The following is a 17,714-nucleotide window of genomic DNA, read 5'->3' as shown; positions in this document are numbered from 1 at the left end:
GGCTGTGTGTGATTATTTCAGCTGTCTGACTTGAAGCCCAGAGTTGTGAGTGATGTGTACCTTGGTTGCGTTGGCTTGTTGTGAATCAAATTTTCCCAGCTCTCTTTAAACTTAGTGTACGCTATTAGCCTTGGCACCTTGGCGTGTATGGTTAAACCTTAGCCTGTTACATGGTTTCCTGATCCATTTTCTAGTATTCAACTATGGGTATATATTAAACGGGACCACATACCTGTCTGATTTCTTCACATAACATGGTGAACACCAGCAGATAGAGGAAGATTTCAAGCCCGGTGGGCACAGGCTGGAAGTTCATCAGCACCACGTGAGCAAAGACCATCAGGAAGCCCATGTAGAAGATGACAGTCGAGGAGAAGATCACCAGCGGAGAGGTGAAGAAGGCCTTGTACTTCCAGAACACATTTTTTCCTGGCTGCTCCTCTCTGAATACAACAAAGAACAGGAAGCGAGTCCATGTCAATTTCTGACATTCTCATGCAACACTGCACCAGAAATTTGATATTGATCCGAGATGCAGGGAGGACAAAGAAGTAGGGTTACTAAAAAGCTAGTGACTCTGCGTGGATATTGGGGCTGGGGTAGTCAGTCAGGCTTCTATGTTCGAATGCTGTTCAGAGCTATGTGAATGTCATTTACATGCCTGCTTTATGCCTGTAAGAAACCAGAATAACTAGGATCAACCCAATCTTTCCCGCTTTTTTTACCTTCTGCCCCTTCTTTTTGGATGTATGACGTTACATCGCGAACTTTTACAACGCACACCGTTACAACGCAATTTTTACAACGCAGATACATTTACAACGAATGCTTTTACAACGCATGACATTACATAGCAGATGCTATTACAACGCATGCCATTACAACGTAAGTATAGGTAAGTATAGTATTTTTTAAAAAAATTTAATTTTGTAAAATTTAATTAATTTAATAAATTAAATTATTTTTTAATAATTAATTTGTAAATATATATACTTTAAAAAATAGTTTATTTTAAAAAGAACAATTATTATTAAAGAACTAATATTAAAAAATAATAAAATTATTAAAATTAATTATTTAAATTATTTAAAATTATGTATTTAAAAACTGAACCCTAAAAATACCCGTTACCAGGAACCCTTAAAATACCCATGTACCCCATAACCCATACCTAGCCCTGAAACCTAAAAATACCCCTGTACCCCAAAACCCATACCTAGCCCTGAAACCTAAAAATACCCCTGTACCCCAAAACCCAAACCTAGCCCTGAAACCTAAAAATACCCCTGTACCCCAAAACCCAAACCTAACCCTGAAACCTAAAAATTTCCCTGTACCCCAAAACCCATACCTAGCCCTGAAACCTAAAAATACCCCTGTACCCCAAAACCCATACCTAGCCCTGAAACCTAAAAATACCCCTGTATCCCAAAACCCATACCTAGCCCTGAAACCTAAAAATACCCCTGTACCCCAAAACCCATACCTAGCCCTGAAACCTAAAAATACCCCTGTACCCCAAAACCCATACCTAGCCCTGAAACCTAAAAATACCCCTGTACCCCATAACCCAAAACTAAATATATACTATTACTTAAATTAATTTATTTAATTTACATTTAAAAAAAATGATTAAAAAAAATAACATACTTACCAATACTTACGTTGTAATGGCATGCGTTGTAATAGCATCTGCTATGTAATGTCATGCGTTGTAAAGGCATGCATTGTAACGGATCCTGCGTTGTAATGGTGTGCGTTGTAACGGTGTGCGTTGTAATAGTTGCGTTGTAAGGGTTGTTTCCCCTTCTTTTTATGTCTTTTATCCACCTCCTATTACAGAAGCATGGTATTGTCCCTGGCCTGACTTTTCCTGCCTCATGGTCCTTGGTGTGTTGCCAGGTTCCCGAGGCAGTAGTCAGGCAGGGTGGTGTGTCACATGACTTCCACAAAGCCATCTATTTTATTCTCCATCTTGCCTGTATCCCTCCTATCTAGTATTGTCCCTGGTGCACTTTCAGGGCAAGCATGCCAGTCCCCAACTGATCATCCGGGCCCCTGAACCTGTTACGATACCCCTTCAGGTCATAATCAGGCAGTGGTTGGCTGGCAGATTGCTATGTGATGGCACTGACTTTTTCCAGATCTCTGCCCCAAGATATGCTTGCCAAAGGCCACACAAGTTAAGTGTGACAACTCTTTCTTCCTTTTATTTACCCTCTGTTGGGTCCTTCCAGGACCTAAACCGCTGCACCCAGACCTCCTATCATACATTACTTCAACCCAAGCACTCACTGAAGACCTCTATTTATGCTGCACACATTGACGATGGGTGTTAGAGCAACAGACCAGTCAAACATAAGGTGGTCAGGGAAACCTTGCCTGGAAGGTTGGTCTTTACTGTTGAGGTTTTAGCTGAAACAGTCTGATGTAGCCCTTTAACACAGTCTTGAAATGAATGGGGAATCAATTGCACTGTGAAACACTGACACCTATGTAGAAGAACTGGAAGACACTCACCTGAATCAAGGCTACAAGAGGATGCACCTAAAACACACTGAACACACCTTAAAAACCACACAACAGCCCACCATCATCCAACACATCAACAGGCTACACAACATAACATTTTCTAGACACATTTTAACCTATCCCCTACCACAGTTCCTTTTCTGTGGTTACCCCTATTGCACCCAATTACACTGTACCCAAATCAAGACCCACCATTTCACACCTCAATCATAATTAATGCTACCACAACATTTCTTACTCCACCATAGCAAATTACCAAAAACAACACCACAACACATTATCTTCTCATCAGTCTTCCTTGTCCAGTTCTTACCTTTGAGTTTACGTTCCCAGCTCATATGCATTGTTTATCAAGTCCATCTTATAATACTTCTACCAAGATGGCCCCGTAATTACCCAGTAGTATTGAAATGTGTAATTTCCTGAAACACACTTCCTGTGTTATTTCTTCTGCACTCAAAGGAAGGCTTCACCTTTCCGACTAAGATGTGTTGTTTTACTTGTTTCTATGTATTTTAATTAATTCTTCTCCTTTCGCAAGGCTTGCTTTTGCAGTCTCTCATGTAGCATCGTCAAAACTGTCTTGTTGAGCTGACAAAGACTGTAAATCTTGCCATTAGTCACTTTGACCTTATTGAAGTTTGCTGAGCAATCACTTTACTAATATTTAAGATATCCTTACAGGGTGTAGTGTTTTGCAAGTTAGCAATGATGGGACCCTTTTTGTTCCTGATGGACTCTGAAGAACTATGATGTAAGTGTTCAGGTGTAGAGAATAGAGTTTATGTTTAGAACACTGAGTTCACAGTTACATGCTAAGGAATAATGACGTGTAATACTAAGTTCCGTGTGTGGCGTATTCACTTAATAATACCCAGGCTGGGGAGTGCAGTACAACTGGCGAAAAGATGGTGGCTATGTAACTCAAAGATCGACAGCACTCTCCCAGAGAGTTTGACCTGGTACAGCAAACTGTTCATGCGTGCCATATGTGCATTAGTCAAAGTGAAGATCAATGTTTGACGTATGAGGGTCAAAGATCTACTCCAGCCACAGTGAAGCATTTGATGATAACAAAAGCCTCACTGAGAATGTTTACTCATCATTGGCCAGAAGTCTGCTACGAAGGCTGTGAAAGAGGTACCACGCCACTTTGCAACACTGAGCTATAAATTGTATGGAATGATAAAGCTAAAGGCAGAAACAATCAGTTACAGAGGAGCACTGGAAGCAGTGACAGATAAGGGCGAGAAAGCGCTAGCAGCGAAAATAGCCAAATACAAAAATGTTCTAAAGGCAGTGAAAACCAAGTTGAGAAATTATTATAGTACTTACCCAAAAGCTAAATAAAGAGAGTCATACCGCTGCTGTTGGCACCATGACCCAAGTAGAATACCCGGGGTTGTGAATACAGAGGTGTTGATCCCTGATGCAGACACCAGCGAACGTGCCAGACTTGTGTGCTGCACAACTCGAAAGTCCTTCAAGAGTTGAAAAGCTCCATTGCCCACATGAAAAGAAGCTCTACCCGGTCAGATTACCCATAATGCCCATGAGGCAAGCACGTCGCAAGGACTTGCTGATGGTATGAATGGTGCAAGTTCAGGCGAGAAGCATAGATTCTCAATGTCAGTAAGTTCCACAACTGGTTATAGAGCCACTGCCTTCCTGAAACCAACACCTACATTTGACACTGCTAAATAGCAGAATATTGGTGATAGATGGTCTGCCTGGATAGAAACGCTTGATTATTTAATTGATGAACTGGAAGAAACAGATAGCAAAAAGATTGTCAAATATCTCAAAAATGTTGCAGGTGAAGGAGTAAAAGCGGTAATCAAAACATTACCGCAAACTGATGAAAGTCACATTAAATCGCAAATTCAATCTGATGTTGAATGTCGATTACAAAAGATTTATTTCCAATCAGGAATGACCGAAAGCTGGTGAAACAATCGACAGATTTGTTGAGAGACTTGATACGCCCATCAAACACTGTAAGTTCAATGAATTCAATGTTGAAGAAGCTATACATATTCGAGTTATCAACTGATGTCTGTCAGATTCACCCAGACGATGAATGCTGAGAGAAACCCTTAGTCTGGAGCGAGTTCTCATGGCTGCCAAAGCTGAGGAATGTGCTGTTCCACAAGCTGCTGACATGGAGGCTGGAGGAGCCCAATATGAGTCAGTCATGAACATGAAAAATAAGCAGAAACACAAAGCTGAAGGACACAAAATGATATCTCTAAAGAAATGAAACTGTGCTTTAGATGTTCATTTTCATTTCCGCTCAAAGGTAAATATTCTGCCATTGGACAAGTATGCAAAGGCTGTGGGAAGGAGAGCCATTTTGTATTGGTTTGCAAGGTGAAGGAACAGCTAACATGAAACATCACAATGAAAAAACAAAATGGATGCCTGAACGTTTCAGAAGTGACATTCTACGCATGCCCACAAGGCCAACCGGGAACATCTGCTGAGTCAAATCGACACTAAACGAAGTAGATTGTTGTCTAAATCTTCATCCAACATTTCTTCAGTTATATTGTGAAGTGACAGTGAGGAAGACAGATATACGACGCCGATGTTTCCCTCAGAAAAACATGTGAATGTTACACTGGCAGTATGCAGAGAAGAATTAGAGTCAAACATTTGACGAGTAAAATCACATAACTTATTCAAATATTGTCACTTACACTTAAAGTAAACAGTTGCACCATACCTTTTATTATTGATAATGTGCGTCGATAAACTTCATGCCTGAGGAGAAACACACTGAACTGTCTCCCTTGCCCCCTCACACGAAGACTAAAGTGTATGCATGGGCTACATCAACGCCATTAAAGAGTCAAGGTTCATTCGTAGCAACCATGAAACACAAAAGTACAAGCACCCATTCATGTACCTCAAGGTCCTGTATCAAGTGCCTGTTTACTAATTTTCAATATGGCTGCTGATATGGGACTGATATCTATATGGGACTGATATGTGTGAACTACAACATGAATGCTCATCATGAGATAGTAAGTCAGTTCCCGTCGTTGTTTCATGGATTGGGGAAACTTAAGACCATGATAGTGCAAATGCATATTAATGAGAACGTTTGTCCTGTTGCTAAAAGACATAGACAAACTGCATTTCACATAAAAGAAGCAGTTGAGAAAGAGCTTGGGACATTACTAAAGCATGATACCATTGAGTGATCTAATGGTCCAACTCCGTGGGTTTTGCCCTTAGGGGTAGTGCCTTAAAAGGACAATGAAGGAATTGTACACATCTGTGTTGATATGCGTCAAGCCAACAATTGAAAGAGAACGCCATCCCGGTCCGCACATTGCCAACATGATCACACAGCTATACGGCACTGCTGTCTTCTCTTGCCTTGATTTGAACAAAGGGCATCATCAATTGGAACTCAAAGAAAAATGCAGGTACATTACCACCTTTTCTACCCATATTGGTTTGTTCAGATATAAATGCTTACATTTTGGTGAGTCATCAGTGGGCATGCTTTTTCAAGATGTCTTTTGATGTATCATACAACGTGCCAAGAATGCCTTCAATTACATTGAAGATATAATAGTCTTCGGTCCTACACAGAAGGTCCCAGGGACCACTGCCTGCCCTTAAAAAAATGAAACTGAAAAGTTAAATTTTTCTTTTTTAAATGCATCTCCTTTTTCTTTAACCCCTTCCATGCTCATGACGAGCTCAGCTCGTCATGCAGTACACTGCTCGTGTGCTCATGACGAGCTGAGCTCATCATGAACAATGGGATTTCAAGAAGGTCAGCACTAAGGATGAATACCTCTAGCATTGAAGGTGTTAAGGAAAACAGGCTTCATTTAAAAAAACCTGCTTTATTAAAAAAGCTGTCCCAGACATCGTGGTCTGCTGAGCCCAGCAGACCACCGTCCCTGGGAGGGTCTGTCATTCCCAATGGGCTCGCAAATTGCGAGAGGCTCATCAATATTCATGAGCCTCGCAATTTGGGACCCCATTGGGATTCGGAAACAGTGTAAAACACACTGTTGTACATGCAAAATAGCGCATTGCAAATTACAAGTTGCAAATGACTCGCAATTTGCAATGCGCTATTCTGCAGGTTGTACATCAGGCCCAGAAGTGCCTGTTTTTTAATCCTAACTCTGTTTCATATTAAGAGGTTACGTTACACACCTTGATCGTGCACAAGGCATTAACCATCTATCTGAAAAGAGCTACTTCTTTCTATAAAGTTGTATCCCACTTTGTCCCTTTTGGTCTGCCAACTAAAGCACTTGCCACTTCGACTCTATCCAAATGGGGTAAGTTGGTCATTTCCAAGTCATATGACATCTCAAATTCCAGTTCAAATTCTGGGCACATCAACCAGGGGTATGTATGCTTCTTGTGCAGCTTTTGAAGAGGCATCCACACGAGACAGCTGTTGTGCTGCGAAATGGGCATCACTGCATACATTCATGCTTCACCATCATTTACGGTTGGGGTGATGTACTAACAGACTTTGAGTCACATGCATTGTCTTCTGTTTGTTCTGTTTCAAGAAATTAATTTTCTGGTGTGGTAAACAGGAATAATCATTCATGGGAGTTGCATTGAGTTGTGTAATTTCTGACCTTTTCAAATATGTGTATTAATTCAATCTATGTCTGCTTGGGTATTTCATCACAGGTAAAGACTAGATGAGGAAGATAGGCGAGGAGGTAATGACCCGGTTACTCATTGGTAATCTTTTAATTACTCCGAGTCCAGGTCTTCCTCATTCCAGGCCTCGATACCTCCCTGTTTTTATTAGCTGATTTATGTCTCTAGCTTAATAATCACACAAAGGGGGATATTACCAAGAATATGTGATAATTATCACAAAATTAGCTTAACGCAACTCTTCACATCGCAGTTTATTGCTGGAAAATAACGCTGTGTTAACGGTGTATTCTCAACACGGCAGTACCATGTGATAGTCACACGATAATGCGTCAAATGACCGCGTTAAAATGAATGCGACGCCGCAAAAATACAAAACACGAGTGCGAAAAAGCGGCGATGTCCCAAACCGCGATACAAAAATCAGCGAAAATCAGCGACAGGCCTGCAATTCCCATGCGTCATGCGGGAAAATGCACCATAAAAGAGGTGACAATCTACGAGTACAACCTCACATCGGTGATGTAGAACAAATGTCCATTGTCTCGCATTAAATAGGCATTTCCTCACAAACAGTCACAATGTACATTGACATACAGTCTGTATGTGAACTGTGCCAAAGCGTAAACATACATGGAACACACTGTAAAACTGCAACTCCCATTCACATTGCAGAGGGACAATCAACACCTCCTGCACACAGACGTGACATGTCTATAATCAATCAAGTATGAACGCATGGACGAATGTAGGGGCAGTTATCCCTGTATTATGGTGGTAAAAATTTGACCCCAAAAGAAGCCCTGTTGTCACTTGTAGATCACAAATGACAGCCTATGTGTATTGATGTGGGACACATGCGAAATGTCGAAGAGTGGGATTCCGTACTATCTGTGACACACAGAACTGGGATTTCGAATATGTGACACACTAAAGAGCCTGATACCAAAGGGGATGATGGACGGAGTGCTTGAGCAAATAAAACACTCACCCCCAGTCAACTGACCTGGGTTTGATCCATCATCAATCTTTAGCTCACTCCACCACCCCAGTTCAGACATGGCCATATGCAAATCAGTTGGACCCTGTGCCTCATGGGAACAGTCCAGCCCGAACTGCCAAGCCATGTCTTCCCTGGACCGGAAACAAGCATCCTGGGACCGGTTTCGGATTCATATTCCTCATCAGCCAGGCTATCTTGAATCCAGTGGTAGAGTGAGCAAGGGACCCACATCTTGGCATACCCTGCCAACTCAGGGCGAACAAAGCAGTACCAAAGGGGATGATGGACGGAGTGCTTGAGCAAATCAAACACTCACCCCCAGTCAACTGATCCGGAGTTAAATCCATCATCATTCTTTAGTTCACTCCACCACCCCAGTTTAGACATGGCCATATGCAAATCAGTTTGACCCTGTGCCTCATGGAAACAGTCCAGCCCGAACTGGCTAGGTTCCAACTGGAATGGCATGGTGAGCAAATAAATGATGGATTTAGGCCCAGATCTCTGTACTGGGGTGAATGTATGACATTGTTCTGCATTCTGTCTAACAACTGTTGTTTTTGCATGAGTCACCCTAAACAGCCTCTCTGTACCGAGGTGGCACACCCACCATCTATTATCAAATCATGAATTTGTCAGCACTACATGTTGCACTTACACTTGTCTGAGTGATGTGCTTGTACATATGTGTGACATGCACTCAGGGAATGTGTCTTGGAATGCATTTATTTGCACATGCTGTGCCTATGGTCATTTTGTACTGTCCCATGATTGCTAAGGGCTGTCACAATATGACGTGCTCATGTGAAGGAATTGTCAATGATGGTCTTCCTACGGGCTATTCCTGCTGCTGCTGCAGTGGGGTGTGGTCCACCTGCCTCATCTTCCTCATCAGCATCCGGTACATCTGCCCCTTGTATCCATGGGGCATTGGTGCATACACATATGTTGTGCAACACACAACATGCAACGATCATCTTGCACACGATGTCTGGGCTGTACAGGAGCCTTCCACCTGTGATGTCCTGGCACCTGAAACGTGACTTTAACACGCCAAATGTGCATTCCAGGATGTCCCTGGTGCGTTTGTGGGCCGCACTGTTCTGCCTCTGGGCCTGTGTGTTCGGGGCTCGGAGGGTTGTCATCATAAGTGCAGAGTGCATATCCTTGATCACCTGTGACAGTGCAGAGAGACATGAGTCAATAGTTGATTCTGCATGATGTATTGGCAGGCTAACCGGTACATTGTTGTGTGATATGTGTGACTTAGTGATTCCTGTTTGACATGTACTGCTTGTAGCAAATGAGCGGCATTAATGTGTATTATGTAGCCTCATTGCTGCACCTCCATCCCCCGGGCCTATTTACTGGTGTGCATAGCGCGGTTGCATCACTTGCACCCCTACGGCACACCATTGTCATTCCTGTATGCACATGTCCACTGGCCTGACAACGACACTGTGATGTTGTGCGCTGAAGGTGGGCGGCCACATGTGTGTAGGCCTATGGTAAGGATAGGACGGACACAGATGTAGAGTTCATGGCTGGCTGAACTTGCCATGCAGTTGAGGGTAGACCTTTGACTTATGCTGCAGTAATAGCGACACACACAACAGATGTCATGTATGATCCTCGACCCCGAGCAGGCTTGCGCTCCCTCATTTACCCCTTCAGCCGAGCCCGCACTATGGGGGCATGCTACATTGCAACATTGTCCATTGCGGATCAGGTGGCGCCGACACTACAACAGAGACACACGCATTAGTTACTTCCTTGGCTAGGCCAAAACTTACCCACGACCAGATCCCCGGGTTGATTATCACACCCCTATGCTGGACTGTCGTACAAATTCACTCCGCTTACACTCACAGGGGGGTACGACACAGCTACATGGCCCAGGTGTACCCCACTGCCTGAGGTGACATGGTTGCGTCCGCTGTACACAGCACAATGTTATGTGGTAGGGCCCGGGGCCCTCATGCATACATACTGATCACACGGACACACTTAGATCATTTTTGGGACTGGCTACGGGCATGTGCGCCGGGCCCCTTTTATTGCCAGGGTCACATGTCCAGTGACGCCTGTGCTGGATGGGTGTGGGGTGAGTGTAAGCCATCCCTCAGGGGCTGGTTGGTGCTGGCAACAACTACAACAGTGATCAGACAATCAGAAGTTCAAAGCTCAAACATCAAGGGTCCACTACTTGAGCTGCACAGAGTTAGTGGTCCTAGATTCACTGCGGCCGGCACAGGCATACCGCCACGGGACGGTGACTTGCAGTGCACTGAGGTAGGGCCACGTGAGCTGAGCGGGTCCTCGTTGATGTCCAAGGTGAATGTCGCGGAGGGTGGAAGGTGTTCTTCCAGGGCATGATGCAGAGGGCAGAACCAAGCAGAAACAGGCAATATGGAGGAGATGAATGCTACAGACTCATTTGGCCCACTAAATCAGTATCAGCTACAACAGCTCTAACTTAGCACTACCACCTGAATATTCTATCACTTTGATAAACAGGGCCTCTAGAGGTGACGGCATTGCTATGATTACCAGACTGGCCTATTCCTGCCTTTTTGAGAAGATTAACTTGAAAGGTGGTGAATGTGGACATTTTAACATCACTATTAACACTCATTTTACCTTCTCAGGGTTATTAATATATAGGCCCCCTGGACCCATGTGCGGTTTAATATCTCTCTCTTGGAGATTGTAGAAGCGTTTGCCGTGGGGTCAGCTAATTTTAGCATTTTGGGCGATCTTAATTTTCATTTTGAGTTGGAGCACAACCCGACGATTCACACTTTGATTGCGGATCTAGCCGCCTTTCAGCTCTTCCAATTAGTTAAAGGTCCAACCCACATTGGAGGCCATATGTTGGATCCAATTTTTACTAATATTGAGTCGTCCAGCACCACCACTCCTATACCCATAGCCTGGTCAGATAATTTTTTAGTGGAACTGACTTTTTGTATCTCTACCCCCAGCATGAGTAAAATTCAAAGAGCCGTGCACAAAAGATCTTGGCGTAAGCTCCACTTAGCGGACTCCCATGCCCTTTTGGAATCTGATACACTGGGCCCTTTTACTGATATTGAAACAGGTTATGACTCTTTTTGCTCTTGGTTAACCCGAGCACTGGATAGACTTATTCCAGCAACGTGGAGTAAAGGTCGCATGCAGGACGCCAATCCTTGGTACAATGATACTTTGGCGGGCCTCAAGAAGATCTGTAAAAGATATGAACACGACTGGAGGAAATATTATTCCTTTGAGAAAAAGACCTGCTATCTAAAAGAACTTAAGGTATATCATAAAGCCATCTGCAGGACTCGGGCGGAGTACTATGCCACCGAAATAAAAATCAGCTCTAATCCGGCTAAGGTTATTTTTAAGATTCTTGAAGAATTTAGCACAAAAAAATCCGCTAACAACATTTTCACTTCGGCGGCTCAGAGCGAAGAGATAGCCTCCTTTTTTGTGGAGAAGATCCGGGGCATTTATCACGGCTTTACCCCTGTGGCGCAGCCTTGCTGTAGCTCGGCAACGAGACCTAGTCTTGCCTCAAAGCTATCGGTTATTCCCGAAATCTCTGAGGAAAAGTTCGATCAGCTAACTAAGCTTATTAAATCCGGTTCCCCGGCGGACCCCCTTAAGCCTGCCCAATTCAGAGACTCTTCTCTGTACTGTTTTGCCCCGCTGCATGGCCTTATTAACGCCTCCTTTTCGGCTGCCACTGTGCCAGTTAAGTGGAAGCAGGCATGGGTCTCTCCCATACTTAAAAAATCCACCTTAGACCCTCTGAAGCCCGAAAACTTCAGACCTATTTCGTTGCTACCTTGGGCTGCGAAGATTGCCGAGGCCCATGTAAACTCTATTCTTACCAATGTTCTTAATGCCAACGACACTCTGGATGAAACTCAGCATGGGTTACACGCCGGTCATAGCACGGAGACGGTACTCTTGGCTATGAAGGAGCATCTTCGGGCCACTCTCGATCATGGCCAAATGGCAGCACTGATCCTATTGGATCTCAGTGCCGCTTTTGACACTGTCTCCCACCAGATCCTGCTCCATCGGCTTGAAGAGGCAGGGATCACGGATATGGCTCTTGCCTGGTTTAGGTCTTTCCTGACCGACAAATCATTTCGTGTTTCCACTCCTCCCTTCCTTTCCTGGGCGTATTACATTGGGCAGGGTGTCCCTCAGGGCTTGGCTTTGAGCTTCATCCTGTTCAATCTTTATGTTCAGCCGCTGGCTGCTGTCGCCAAAGCGTGGAACCTCAACATCGTATCGTACGCTGACGACACGCAGCTAGTGGTCGCCCTGTCGGAAGGTATCACCATGGACCATATACGGTTCAATGCAGGTCTGCCCGCGGTAGCAGAGTGGATGACAGCTAACTGCTTACAACTTAACGCCGCTAAGACAGAGGTGCTATTGGTGGGCAATACAACTGAGTTATGGGGAGACCACTGGTGGCCTTCTACTTTGGGGAAATCTCCCACACCAAGGATAGAAGTGAAAAACTTAAGCTTTGGCACCCAAACGAAAAAAGTTGCCGCCACCTGCTTTGGTATACTACGCAGTCTGAAAGCGGTCCTGAAATTCTTTGACTCTGCTACTAGGCAGCTAATTATTCAATCTACGGTGTTGTCCAGATTGGACTATGCCTGCTCACTGCTCCTAGGTGCTAATAAGGAGGAAATTGCCTGTCTGCAAAGCATTCAAAATGCAGCTGCTAGAGCCTTAGTAGGTCTGCCCCGTTTTAGTCCTACCTCTGCTACTATCCGGAAACTTCACTGGCTTCCTGTAGCTCAGTGGATACAGTTTAAGACCCTTTGCATTTCATTTAAAATCTTAAAACTGTCCACCCCTAAAATGTTAGGGCCATTGCTGAACATGTGTGTGCCCATGCGGGCTCTACGGTCAGCTGGCCAGAACCTGGTTGTGGTTCCCCGGTTCAAGCGAAGCAGAGCGGGAGGACGTTCTTTCCGCTTTTTAGCAGCAAAACTATGGAACGTTCTACCAGTCCATATTCGGGAAATGGAGGAGTTGTTCTAATTTAGGAAAGCCATCAAAACTCATGTATTCCCTTGAAAATATCTTTATTTGTCTCTCTTTCTGACCTCAGTTCTGTTTTCTGCTCAGGATTAGCGCCGGGACACCCCTTTGCTGGGGCAGCTGTGCGCTTTACAAAATCACATAACATAACATAACATAACATAACATGATGATGAAGACAACCCCCCGGCTATATACTCAGATGGCACCAAAGTTCAACCAGTGAGTGTCCATGAATGTTGGGGAACAGACTTAGTGGAACCGGAGCTGAACGGGTTAGCAGTCTGCGATGAGGCCTATACAATGATATAAAGACTGCCATAAATAAATCAAGACTCAGTTCAAAATGTGTGACCTACTCGACCGCAGTATAGGCAGTAGGCAGCGGACAGCAGGGGCACACAGCCACGTGTCGTTGGCTTGCGATGCACAGAGTTAGTGACACCAGAGCAGTTGTTGGTAGTTTTCGATCACCTCCGTAACGATGATCCTTTTTTCCTCCGGACTGAAACCTGTCTTCCTCTTACACCTCTCCTTGCATACAATGATATGAACTCAGCCATTAAGAAATCAAGACAGTTCCAAATGTGTGACCTACTGGACGGCAGTGTGGGCCAAAGGCAGTAGTCAGCAAGGGACCACAGACACATGTGGTTGGAATGCTATGCACAGAGTTGATGGCACCACATCGAGGGAGTACAGTGATATCAAACATCCCATTAAGATATGAACTCAGCCATCAGGATATCAAGACTCAGCTCCGAATATGCGACCTACTTGACCATAGTGTAGGCCGGAGGCAACAGTGGAGTACTTCAACTAGTAAGGAGTGTTGGGGGGCCTGTGTCGCGGAGGCCAGTGATGGTCTGAGGAGGCTGCCAAGGTCGCGGGCCTCGTGCTTGGAGCTTGCACCGGCACGTGGTGGGCCCTCTTTGACACACGCCGGTGTCAGCAGGTGAGCAGTGAGCCCTGGGTGCGCAGAGGCAGGCAAGACTGGTTCAGAGACCAGCGGCCCGGAGTGCAGCAGGCACACAGGATTGCAGGCAACACCGCTCACGTCATTGGCCTCGTGAGAGGCGCTGCCCTGGCAGACACATTGGCCATTCCGGAAGAGAACCACGCCCAGAGCTATGTGCTTTTTTATTCAGACCCCCACTCTGGCCTGGCGTACTCCGGGCCAGCCCACTTCACTCACGCTTACAGGGGGGATGTAACAAGCTACATTTCCGCGATCTTCCCCACTGGCTGAGGTAACATGGTTGCGTAAACTGTCCACTACACTCCAAACACCAGCAGTGTATGTGTGGTCTGCATACTGCAGTCTGTCCAGCACATCCACACCACACTTGGCATTGTGTACATTCTCATTCATGGGTCACTTGCCTCCTTCGCACATGCCTGGTTCCCACCTCTCCCCACAATCTGCTATTATGTGGCGGAGGTGCCATGCCGTTGATGGCTCATGTACACGGCTAGCCCAGGTTACCACAGTAAGTTGTGCTGTCGTGTATGATGGGTGAGCATGTTGTATGTGAGTTTGTAACATGTGCATAACAAGAGTTGTGAGCTGCATGATTGTGGAGTTGGGGTGTGTGGTGTGTTCATTTGGTACTTACCAATGAGCAGTGCATTTCTGTAGATGCCATCCTGGAAGCGCCGGTTGATGATGGACTGTCGGAAGATGTAGGAATCATGGACACTGCCTGGGTAGTTGGCAACGACATTGGTGAAGAGTCCCCGGTGGTCCACTATTGCCTGCACATTGATGGTACGTGTGTGCTTTCTGTCGCGGTAATTGTATGCAGTGTCGGCATTCGGCACAAGTAGGACATGGGTGCAGTCAATTGCCCCCAACACCTGCGGGAATCCAGATATGGCATAGAAGCCTTGCTTTGTCTCCAGATGTTCCTGCGCAGTATGGGGTAAGTGAAGGTGCTGGGGTACCAAGCGGATGATGGCATCCAAGACAGCTGTGAGGAACTTTGATAGGGCTGGCTGTGAGACTCCTCCGACTCTGGCAGTTGTTGGTTGGATGGTACCAGAGGCCAACAGATGGAGCACAGCCAGCAGCTTTGTTTGCTGAGGGATGTTGGTTGTCGGCTGTGTTGGTACCGTCAGCCTGTGGGCTATGATGTTCAGGATGCGGAGGATGGTTGTCCTTTTGAGCCTGTAGTGGGCAATGCCATCCTCTGGTGTTAGGTCTGTGAGGCTGGTGCATTTTCTGAATGTCCGCTGTCTTTGTCTGGACTAGAATGAGGAAGAGCAGTACTCAGGGGAATGAAGATTACTGGATCATCTCACCATTCCAAATCATAGCACACCATACTTAGCAGCACACAAAGAAATATTTAATGGGAGGTAGAATTAACATAATCAATAAAATTACACTCTATGCATCGATGAAAAGCAGAAATCACGAACTAACTGAGATTTACTGATTGTTGTGTGCTGTAGGCTAACAGTCTGTGGTTACCATTCAGAGAGGCCACTATTTTCTGGCTCATCTAGATGAGTCCTTGGTGCCCCTATCGAAGCATGCAAAAGCATCAGGATGGCTGCTGGCCTGACAAGTACCCTGTGGTGTTTGATACATAAAAAGCTCATGTGCCACCAGTAACTGGGCCGGTGTAGAGCATTAAGCGAAATGTGAAAACAGCAAAGCCAGGGATACAATATATTCAACAATCCTGCATACCTGCATACGTGCATGTGAGTAATGGTGAGTGATAAGCAGGGTCAGACTGGAACAGAAAATAGACCCTGGGACAAACAATAAAGGTGGCCCCCATTACTGAACTAGAAAGCTAAAAAGGTGGTCCATGTTTGAAAATTAGGGCAGTTTAGAATTTATAAAAACAGGCAGTATACGTGGTTTGCAAGATTTGGGAGATTGCATGGTTTTGAGCTTAATGGAGACAATTTTTGTTTTAATATCATAATATTGCCCTGTAGGCTTGTCCGACCATTGCTTAAGAACACCCTACAAATAAGGACTTCCGCATTGATAGTGTTGATGTATTGAGTGTGGGAGGTAGCACTCAAGGATCCTATGAAAAAAGTAAGCCTACGGAACACAAAACAATAGAAGCAACAAATATAAGCTAAACTAATTATAAAAATAGTCATTAGATCAGAGAGATCATTTAAACTGTGGTCCCAACACATGCAAGTTCCGCGGGCGTGAGGAAATCAGTATGTCGAGCTGATTTTTAGCGCAGGGAGTTTGTTTCATGCTGAGAAATCAGCGCAAACTGCACCGCATGGTTCGCCATAGGCTACTGCTTCTTTGCTTCCAGTCAAGTAGATTTTCTACTCGAGAGACAGTTTTCTCAACGCGAATGGTCATGACCACCTGCTTTGAGAAAATCTCGCTGGGTGCCGTTCTATCGCCCAAAATCGCAGTAGGAGACAGAAATTCTTACTCGTCAGCATAACATTGGCAAGCAGCGCATGAGAAAAATCTCTGCCACGCAGGGGTCAGCGGAGATTTGCCCCCTCCGCATTATGCTTGCAATGCGGAGTGGGCAAAACGCTGCAACTCAGCCAGCGAGCGGAATTTATCACCTACCTGTACTAAAAATGAACACTGCATGTAAATTAGCAGTGTGGCATTGTGTGAAAAAGTAACACAGCATTGCATTTTCATAAGTTGTGTGCCATAATTTCCAAAGAATGCGGCTATGGCATGTAGATAAGCCTAATTACTGTTATGTCAGGGAGCACCGTGAACGCTATTTTTTTTGTTATTTGTACTCAAGAGAATCTTTTGAGTACAGCTGTCACTGATAGGCCCGCCCCAACGGTGATTCATGGAATACGTGTACCTTTCACAAAAGTCACTCATTTTATATGCGGAAAGATGATACAGTGTTAACCACACTCACTGCTGCCTATGTTTTTGAGCCTGTTTTCATTTGGTGCTAGGATTCCAGGCACAGCAGGTGGACCTAAACTGTGTGACTTTAGTTCATGGGGCAGTTCGTGCAATTGTTCAGTTGATTTCCCTTTACCCTTTACCTTTCCCTTTGCATAACTTCTTAGGGATTTTGCTTTAAGTGAAACAATAACATTTAGCAATGCTTCTGCTTCAACTTTTGGTACAAAAACCATTTTGCAAGCAAATGCTGATAGCAGCGTTATTTGTGGAGCTTTTTGTCACTATAGCACCCATGCAGTTAAGAAAGTGCAGGTCAATGGGCAATGACAACAAATCTCTTGTAGAAACACCCACCTGTGATCTGTGCAGTGTACTCATAAACTCCAGGAGGAAGGGACCATTGAAAATAGTAGACAAATCCTTAAAAATATAGCACCCATGAAGTTCAGAAAGGCTAGGTCATAGGGCAATGACAACAATTCTCCTATAGAAATACCCACCTGTGATCTGTGCAGTAGTACTCTTAAACTCCAGGAGGAAGGGACCATTGAAAATAGAAGACAATTCCTTAAACAAAATCGGGCATGGTTG

General features: G+C 44.8%; 1 protein-coding gene across 1 annotated transcript in view; it reads right to left on the bottom strand.

Annotated features, from left to right (window-relative positions):
- Positions 1-17,714, bottom strand: part of LOC144824191 (transient receptor potential cation channel subfamily M member 8-like) — a 242,788-nt gene that overhangs the window by 55,404 nt on the left and 169,670 nt on the right. The window contains exon 17 of the mRNA XM_078683347.1: positions 233-443. Coding sequence (XP_078539473.1) covers positions 233-443 — 211 coding nt within the window. The remainder of the gene's footprint in view (positions 1-232; positions 444-17,714) is intronic.

The sequence above is a fragment of the Lissotriton helveticus genome, chromosome 3_1 (assembly GCF_964261635.1).
Source record: "Lissotriton helveticus chromosome 3_1, aLisHel1.1, whole genome shotgun sequence".
Classification (NCBI taxonomy): Eukaryota; Metazoa; Chordata; class Amphibia; order Caudata; family Salamandridae; genus Lissotriton; species Lissotriton helveticus.
Note: the sequence above shows the minus strand (reverse complement) of the source record. Positions and strands in the feature narration are given on the sequence as shown.